Raw genomic sequence first — 10,023 nt, 5'->3', positions numbered from 1 at the left:
CAAAAAGTTCCCAAGAGAATCATTGCCAGGCAATACATGTATAATGTACTAAGTTTCATAATGATATCTTGAGCCATATCTGAGATATGAAGAAAAACATGAGATTTAAGCTTTTTCACTTGATCTTTGACCTTTGACCCCATGGCCTAAAACTTTCACTAGAATATGTGTACCTGGTGATCCCATACATTAAGTTGCATGAAAATAACTTAACGCATTGTACAGATATGGGGGAAATGGTAAAATTTTAGAATTTGACCTTGAACTATGACCTCGACCTTGAGTGTGTGCACCCTCAAATTGAGAGGTGCAGCTTCGTCCACTCATACATACATATCGGTGGGGTGACAAAACCTCGTATCTCACAATTTGGTGAAAATGAGTTTTCTTCATTATATTGAAGCTAGGAACCATTACTATGTAATTCCCAATCCTTAACTATGCCCATCTGCAAAAATAAGGTCACAAATGATAAATAAAAGTTGGCTGTTTCCATTGACTTACATGTTATGGCAGCCATGTTTTTTAGCTCTCCTGAACATTTGACATTTTTGAGATACGAGGTTTTGTCACCCCACCAACGATATGCCAAGTTTCATATGGATACCTCTAACGGTGCTTAGGTACGCTTTCCATAAAATCAATTGCTAACTGAAAGATGGATGGACGGATGGACAACCCGAAAACATTATGCCTCTGGCGACCCTTTGTGGCAGAGGCATAACAAACACTCGCATAATTTGTTTATCATTTATCTATGTCTGTCTGTCTGTGTTTGTGTTTCACTAGTTGCTATGATAAGTAGCCTCCGGTAGCTTGTTCAGTCTGTCAATCCTTGCATACTGCCACAGATAAGAGAGAGAGAAAGGGGGGGGGGGGGGGAAGGAGAGAGAAAGGGAGGGGGGGGGGTAGAATGGTACTATTGAGAGCAGAAAACTTATGATATCAAGATACTACTTCTACTTCTCAAATTCTGAAAGAGTCTGTAGAGATTCAACAACTCACAAACAGGTCATAGAATACAATGGGCATATGAACAGTTTCATCGCAAAATGAGTTAACTTTATTCTTGTGATGTCAGTGTCAGACATTTATGGGAAAAGTTGAGAAATAAGAAAATATGGGATATTTTGAATCATAACTTCAAAAATATTCCCTGTTATGCAACAACTGAAGTATCACTGGAAAGGATTTTATTTTGCTCTATCTGATGATGGACTTACTTCGAAATATTTGAAAATGGCACTTAAACCATTTTGCAATCAACTCTTCTTATATCAAAGGGACTGTACAGTTCTGGTTGAGGTGAGGATTTAGCTTTTAACGTTTTGCGAGATATTCAGAAACCACTCTATGAGATGTCAAAGAGCATGCAATTCTAAGGGGTATCAAAAGTTTATTTGATGAAAATCGGTTTTGAAATGGCTGAGATATCCAAAAACAAGGTGAAACAAAGAGATCCTAATAAAAGGCGTGGCCTGTCGCCTTTTATTATTATCACTTTTTTGGATATCTCAGTCATTTGAAAACAATTTTCATCAAATAAACGTTGAATCCTTCTTAAAATTACATGCTCTTTCATATTTCATAAGAGGTTTCTCATTATCTCACTTAGGAATGTTTAAAACATGAATCCCCACCTCAACCAGTACTGTACAGTCCCTTTTTAATCAGTTATGTGCTTGGGGCAGAGGATAAAACATGTGGAAAAATGATATGAAACTAGAAAAGTACTCTGAGAGTGCAGACCACCGCCGAGAAGCTAATTTCCACCCATACACGCATGCTGAAAATTGTCCAATTACCCAATATAGAATCAGCCTTTTCTTTGTGTCCTCAACTTCTAGCTGTGCGACGCCTCGCCTGAGCAGAGCAAGCGCTTTAGAGTGCTTATGCAAACCTCAAATATGCGCAGCTTGAACTCTAAAGTTCATTGACCCTATCTGCAAAAAGATTAAAAATTCCTTCAAAAATCCATAGAAATTCCCAGATCACTACCAAAATTTAATTTTGATTTTATCATCAACTTTTCCTGCAAGTTTCATTCAAATCTGTCCACAACCCTTTTATTGAGTTATTTTGCACACAGACAAACGAACAACTGACAAACAAACCAACGCCAATAAAAACATAACCTCCTTCCTTGGCAGTAGGTAATAAAAGTATACTTAGATATTAGCCTGTAGCTATAGCTTGAAGTATTTTTTCTTTCATTGTTTATTGAACCACAACAACAAAAACATTGTGCCACTGAGTTTGAAGCTAGAGGGAGGATGAGGCATGGACTTTTTGTTTGATCACTCTAATCTCAACAGCTGCTCATTTGGTAACTGAATGTTTAAAGTGTGTGTGTGTGTGTGTGTGTGTGTGTGTGTGTGTGTGTGTGTGTGTGTGTGTGTGTGTGTGTGTGTGTGTGTGTGTGTCTGTGTGTCTGTGTGTGTGTGTGTGTGTGTGTGCATAAGTATTTGTCAATTAGATGAAAATTGCATTCCCTGTGTTAATACCAGTGACTCTTATCACAAAACACATTTCTTACAACAGACTCACACTTGTATGGAGATTACATGGTGAAAGAAGTACAGTCATCCTGAAAGAAAATGGAAGCAAACAGAAAAAAAGTCAGAAAAGAAATTAGTGAGTCAGAGAATGCCTGTTAATGCCTACCTTACCCCAAGGATTATAATTCCATGTAAACATATAATATTGGAAGATATATATTTAATATTTCCACAGGTGTAAAGTGATTGATATCTGTGAATTTCAATGAGACATGATTGAAAAAAGAAAGAAAGAAAGAACGAAAACAGGGCTCTCTAGTCTACCCAAGTGAGAAGCAGCGTAATTGTAGTCGGGCCTGTAGTGATCTCAAAGCAAATCCCAATCCCAATCTAGGGATCGCAATAGCTCTTTTTGTTCGTTGTACACACTGCCCCCCCCCCCCCCCCCCCCCCCCCCCCCCCCACCCCGAACCCGGAAACAGCGTTCAACTTCGGTGGATACCACCAATGCGCCGATCACCGGCCGACTGCTGGTGGTGGCCGGCGACGCGATTGTCTCACAATGCGAGTGAGCTGTAAAAAGTCATTACACACGCTTTTCTGACTGAGGATGTTACGTACCGGTGCTTCTACATCGCAACTTTTCCGGCTGAAAAGCCAAAACCACATTGGGGAGAGTTTCCTGTTAGGATGGGAGTAAGTCATTGCGCTTAGGAAGACCCTTAGGAATATATGATTTATTCAGCACTTTGTTGACAGTTTCGCGCAAAACCTTCCTGTTGAGTTTTTCTCTCGGTCTATTTTCATTGGAAGTGCAACAGCGTGTGCGTGTGAAAAGGGGCCGAGAGTTCCGGGGCGGTTCAGAACAGTGTGCCGCTGACTCGACGGAGGTGATGTGCACGCCTGTACTGGCAAATCTTCCTCGTACCCTACATTAATTTACCGCGCATGATCTGGACTATTTCTTGGAGTAGACTCATTGCTTCTTCTGGTCTGTCTGGGGAGTCGCGTCGCTACCACCAGCGAGCTAGATAGTCACCCAAAAGGAAATACAGTATGAGTGCTCCCAAGAAAGTACTGAAAGAAGGATTTCTTGTAAAGAAGGTAAGCTGTATAAACGCATCAAAACATCGATCGGATCAGCCCTGTCCAGCTGTCTGTGTGTCGGTGATGGCGTTGGCTCTTTTACAAAATAATTTTGTTTTGCATCGTTTTGCAGGACTGACTAGTGCCATATTTCCATACCTGAACACACACAATGAACACTGAAAGAGCAGAATGCATATCTGATCATTCATTACTTCTTTACACTAGCAAAATATAATGACAGAAATTCGAAACTTTTTTTTTTTTCTCTCTCTCTAAATGAAGTTGTGATCTGGGACCATGTTTTGTTGGTGCAAATGCTCTAGGTTTTGGGCCTATAGTGTTGTGTTATTTTTTCTTCATTTTACTGCAATGAACATTGTATTACTGATTGAAAGGCATCGAATTGAACTGCATTAACCTTTGTTTTTACAGCTAGGATCAATATTTTTTTTACTTTTTGATAATTGCATATTAATTAGTAAAGGCAAGCTTCACTTAACTTTGAAGCTGTAGGCCTACTCAGTTGTAGGGGGAAAAAGTGTAATTCAATGAGTGTAGTCTGCTGTACACTTTTAATTTGGCATTTGATATTAATGAAACTTGGGTAATGAAGATGAGAGAGACCAGAATGTAATGATTATGTAATCATAAACACAAACAAAAGGGGCACTGAAATGACATGATGAAAGACATCCACAAACGTAGAGCCATTTCATCAGTCGCTAACTGCTCGAGCTCTCTCTCATGTTTGTTACAAGGGCCACAAAAGAACGAACTGGAGGACGCGATGGTTCGTACTGAGCGAGGATTCTATAGCTTACTACAAGCAGAGAACAGACAGCCTGCCAGCAGGGGTGGTGGAGCTGCGGGGGTGCTCTGTCGTCTCGCCGTGCACGCAGTATGCAAACAAGAAAGGGGTAAGGCATATTAAAGCAGTGTTTGTCATTCAATTTGTGCGTGATGCTTTGTTATAGAATATGAAAGATAACTGTATGCTGTATATTTCATGAGCAACTTAATAGTATTTGGCAAAGTGGAACTTGTTCAAAGGCTGTTTTGTGAGTGACTAAATTCTTCACCAAGAATGACAGCAGTGAGATCAGGCCTGTAGAGGATTGGTGGATTTTAGCGCCAAGTGGCAACTGTTGTATAAAACAAAAGATATTGATACTTTATGAAATTTATCCTCACAACCTCACAAGTAAAACTTGGCAAGAATTCCTCTTTACCCAAATGACATCATAATTATGGCTACCGTAATGGCCATTGACGGTGATTGAGATGTGCAGAAAATTGCAAGCTTGTAAAGTCACATAACTGACTTTAGTCACCAGTTAGTAAAGGGCCAGGTGACATACAATGTACCATAAATCATTTTTCAAGTAGGTTTACCAACAAACTGTGACTTATTTACAATTACAGTTATTTCTATGCAAAATTTGACTTTGAAATGGATCATTGCCTTGGCAACAGAACTTGAAATTTTTATTTGTTAGACTTTTTGCAAAAAGGCCAAAACCTGATTTTTTAAAAAGCGTCCCACAACAACATCACTGTCCATGATTATTCTATTGGTGGGCAAAGTTAATTAAACTCCAAAGCGGAACAGTATTCTGTCACAGTATTGATTCTTCTATGTAAAAATGGCAAATGCATATTAGTGCAACGATATTTCTATGTCTACTATGTCATTTTCATTGTCTTATCTATCTTTCTTTATCAAAAACATCCATTTATATTTTCTTTATTTCTAAATATAACTGCAAGAAGGGAGGATTGTGTGTATTCAGTCTTCAGTTATATTATTAGCTGTTCAGAAATTAAAATCATTTATCATGTAAGTGTTGGAATACATTCTAACTTGTATATGGGTAAAATGCATCCTGGTGCTGTTGAATTTGGGGATCGTTTCAAGCCATTCAAGCATTATTTTCCAGAGAGTTACATGCCAAAAACTTTGCTTTGTGTATTCCTCCACACCAGTTCGTCTTCCTGCTCACAAACCAAGGCGGCCATGAGCTGTTGATGCAGGCATCGACAGATGCCGAGCGGGAGGCGTGGGCGAAGGCTCTCGGCGATGCCATCGTGGAGTGTGACAGATCCAAGGAAGATGTGGAAGTCTCGGGTTCGTCCGCTCAGAACGGTATCAACTACCAGTGAGTGAATTCTATTCTTTATCTCTGGGTGTTGCAGTGCATATTTACCTAACTGTAGTACTGGTCAAATGTTGTACCATAGACCTACGATGTATGATCTACATGGGGTTAGTGTTGTGTGGGTTGATGTGTGCAAGTCATTATTGGCTATGATTTAAGTTGGAGCCTGACTTAAAAGGAGAAAACAGTTTGTCTCCTGCCCCCTTGTAATTTAATGGGGGCCACTGTATCCACAATCATTTGCTGTAATAAGAGATGGCATGCTCTTATATCAAATGGTCCACATCATGGCCAGCGGAACCGTGGGGGCAGTGGGGGCTTGGGCCCCCACACTTTTTGTGCACCATACAAAGGAATACATAAGGTGTCATCACTTTGGGCCCCCACACTTTTTTTAACCCAGAAGTATGTAAGTGGCACTAAATATAAATAGATAGAGATCTTGAAGTGTGAGCACGGTAAGGTTATGTTTTTCCACTAAAAGACCCCCCCCCCCCCTTTTTTTTTGCTTCTCAGCTGAAAAAACCCGGAAATGGAAGGGGGAGATATGAGCTGAGGACCTTTTTAAAAATTTTTTTTGCTTGTTAGCTCATGAAACCCGAAAGTGGGCCCCACACTTTTAAAACGTTCCTCCGGCCCTGCACTTAGACAAAATTGTTATATCGTGAGCAGTGACATCAAGTCAAGTAATATAATGTTGGCTGGCTACCGACGGTGCTAGAATGGAGTGATGTGTATTCATGTACACCATATGATTAGATATTGCCTTGTCTATCATTGTGACAACACTTGACAGTCCCTTTTAGGAATTTTATCTCCTTTTGAGGCAATATTTTTACTCAACACTGTATGCCTCATGGAAAATATTACTCCCGCAGGGAATCCAAGTGTTAGATTACACCTCTAAAAAGGCAATATTTATAGAATGTTTGATGGATGTGTACTTTAGAAGGTGGGTTAGACGATTATGCAGATATTCAATTTATGTTATACTGTAGCTGATACCCACAAAGAGGTTGGCTTATCTCACTATGATTTGAATAATTGTCAGCTTGATTTAGTTCTTGGATATTATGATAAACTTGCCCCCTTTCTCAAGAAAGAAAGTATTAAATTACCCAGACTTCATTCTGCAATCTAAACATACTTTTAGCTAGACTAAGAGTACTTTCATCAAGTCATGTTGCTTTGTTTGTTTACTGCAATTCATATTGTGATTGTTAAACTTTATGACCAAAATATGTATGAAAATTGACTCTATATCATGTTTAAGAGATCTTTTGATTTTCCTTTTCAAGAGATTGCATTTCAGAAGCATGCAGGATTACATTTGTTACCATCATATTTACAGAGACTGATGCCAATCATTAAAAAGCACTTAGGTTTCATGGCATGACATTTTTTTCCCATACCACTACAGTACTCTTCTTCTGAGATCATTTTGTATAAGGAAGTAATTAACAGTGCTTGATGGTTTCCTTTAAGTTGAGCTCTAAGTACAGAGAAAATCACCATAACAAAACCAGCAGGATATCTGGGTTGCTATTTTGATTACTGGTACACAAATCTTCAATGCTGCAGGGAGTGTTCAGATCTTGTATAATTGGGAAGTAGCTTGGCACAAACTCTTCAAAATCATGAGTTTTGTTAAGAAAAGGTAAAAATTGAGATTCCAAGCAGTTCACTGCACAGTAATTCAGACAATGGAAACCCACAGTCAGCCATCTGTGTAACCTTTGCCTCAGACCTCCTTACAAAAAGGTTATTCGTATCATTTAAAGGGATAGTATAGTATTGTTTGAGATGAAGATTCAGCTTTTAAGTGTTTGCCAGGTACTTAGAAACCACTTTATCATAATGTTAAAGAGCTTAAATACTATGATACAACTCTAAGAGGAATTCAGAGTCTGTTTGATAAAATTTGGTTTTGAAACGGCTGTGATTTCCAAAAACAAAGTAAAACAAAGTAATAAAAAAGCTAGGTGGGCTCCACCTTTTAGTAGGATCACTTTGTTTCTGATCTCTCAGCCATTTCAAAACCAATTTCTATCAAATATACTTTGAATCCCTCTCAGTATATGTGCTCTTTCATATTTTATAAGAGATTTCTCATTCTCTCTCTCTGAAAAAAAAATCATCTTTAAAAAAATTAGTGGGCACCTATAGCCCCATCTCAGCTGAAACTATACCATCCCCAGACATTGCAACCATTCTGAATTTGGAGGAAAGAATCTGAATTTTGACCATTCTCAGCTCTTGTCTCGATAGGAGTTTCCTATTTTTCTTGATAATTTTGCTACACACCCCGATATGGGAACTGCTCTTTCTTTCTTACTTTTGAGCCAAATCATCACTATTTTTCAGTTGGAAAGGTTGGGAGATCTTCATCCCTTTAAAGTTTGCTGTACAATAGAAATCCATTGTTGCTACCCTTTGGATTAGAAGGTGCTGGCACCCCCACTGGCTTACAAGTATTTAGTCAGTCAAGTGTGGAGAGGAGGAAGTGATTTTCACCCCCTTTGAGTTACCTTTAGGATCTAGAGTGAGCTCACTCATGAGAAAGGCATCTTAATCCCCTATAGACACAATATGTGCACACAGTCAGTTCCTTTTCAACCATAATGGACAGGACAAATGTTGGCACTGCTCGCCTTTACCAAAGGGTTAATTACTTGATAAGGATAAAAGGAAAGTGACAGCATAATTTTGTTGGAAGGTTTTAAAGCTCTTACCACCTCTTTAGAGTTAATTAGATTGAATTGTTTGGAATGTGTGCTTTCAAAGGCAGTGCATTGATTTAGAACACCTGTTACAATTAAGAAGATGTGAAGATTGTGATTTACTGTGTTTGTATTTTGTAACTCCCCTGTGAATATTTAGAGAACATCTATTGCCATGACATGTAAATTTAGGAAGAATTCTCATTGTTTTAAGTTTGTGTGTGTGTGTGTACGTGTGTGTGTGTGTTTGTGTTTGCTTTTGTGAACTGGTAATTAGCATTCTAAAGCATGACACTCAGACCCAGAAGACCTTTCAATATTCAGTTTCGTCATCCGTAATCTGAGATCTAATTTTATTTTCTTTCACATTGTTAATGCTTCCACAAAGAGGAATAAAGAAGAATATATTGATTTGAATGCTGTGTGATAAGGTTCCACCCAAGTTTCTCAGTAGTATCAAGTGACAAGCAGAGAGCAGTAAACTTTTGAGAATTTGATCAGAGCATTGATACCCTGCTGGTTTTTAGGTCCAACAGTTTGCCGCTTGATTCTAGGCGGAGCAAAACTAAACTGGTAGTGGTGACAAGCTTGGTTTGGGTATTTACATAGGAAGTGCAATATAGTTTTAAAAGCTTTAAAGACAAGGAGTTACATGTACTTATATTCACACTGCCCACTGTCTCCATGTTTGTCTGTCTGTCTGTCCAGTGACCAGTGACCATCTGTCTGTCTGTCAGTCTGCTTTTACCCTGTATGTCTCAGCACATAATGAAAATTATTAAAAACAGTGAAATGAATCTGCTCAAATCTGTTAAGTGATCATATCAATGTCATATGTACTCTTCAAAGGAGTACGTGCTGTGTTGTATCTTTAGCAAAGTATACAGCTCTTCAGTGACACCTCTGCAAAATGCAGATGATATTCATTCTTGTCACAACCAGCAGAGTTGTGTTTCACTGCAGCACTACATATGAAGATCATATTGATATTGTAAAAACATCGTAAATCATAAATGTATATGTATATCAAAATATTCACAACATGTGACATGATATTCATGAACAAATCCTCACTTAAATGAAATCATAGCAACATAAGGTCATCTGGCAGTCCTATGAATTTATTGTTTTTTTACCTGAAATAGATTCAGAGTAAGTACTGTAATAATTCTTTCCAACACGCATTTGACCAAGATTGCTTATATCTAACATACATTTCAGTACTTGCCATTGTCATATATTGCGATATAAAGAAGATATATACACGGGCTAATCATGGGGACTTTCTTCAGCTAATTTTGGCATTAGACTCATCTATAACAATTACATGACTTATATCATAATTGATAGACTGTTTTATATATCACGTCATACTGGCAATGCCATAAAGTAGAATCTGTCACACAAAGTGTCTATGATATTTATTGCCTAGCTAAGTGTTTAGTGTGTTGACATTGACTTGCCTGAAGGGGTAATTAACAGGAAAAAAAAAGATGGTGAACTATATAATGAATATGTGTTATAGTCTTTGCACTGGTAGTTTTGGCTAATTAATCTATT

At 38.3% G+C, this 10,023-nt stretch overlaps 1 protein-coding gene across 1 annotated transcript in view; it reads left to right on the top strand.

Moving 5' to 3' along the window:
* Positions 1-3,109: 3,109 nt before the first annotated feature.
* LOC139724906 (pleckstrin-like) overlaps positions 3,110-10,023 on the top strand; it is a 29,349-nt gene continuing 22,435 nt past the window's right edge. Inside the window, exons 1-3 of the mRNA XM_071636030.1 lie at positions 3,110-3,602; positions 4,346-4,504; positions 5,571-5,743. Of these exons, the coding sequence (XP_071492131.1) occupies positions 3,555-3,602; positions 4,346-4,504; positions 5,571-5,743 (380 nt within the window). The 5' untranslated portion in view covers positions 3,110-3,554. The remainder of the gene's footprint in view (positions 3,603-4,345; positions 4,505-5,570; positions 5,744-10,023) is intronic.

Source organism: Diadema antillarum, unplaced genomic scaffold (assembly GCF_040938485.1).
Source record: "Diadema antillarum isolate AM-2024a unplaced genomic scaffold, OU_Dant_1.0 seq00000002_RagTag, whole genome shotgun sequence".
Taxonomy (NCBI): Eukaryota; Metazoa; Echinodermata; class Echinoidea; order Diadematoida; family Diadematidae; genus Diadema; species Diadema antillarum.
The sequence above is the reverse complement of the archived record's forward strand: the minus strand, read 5'-3'. Positions and strand labels throughout refer to the sequence as shown.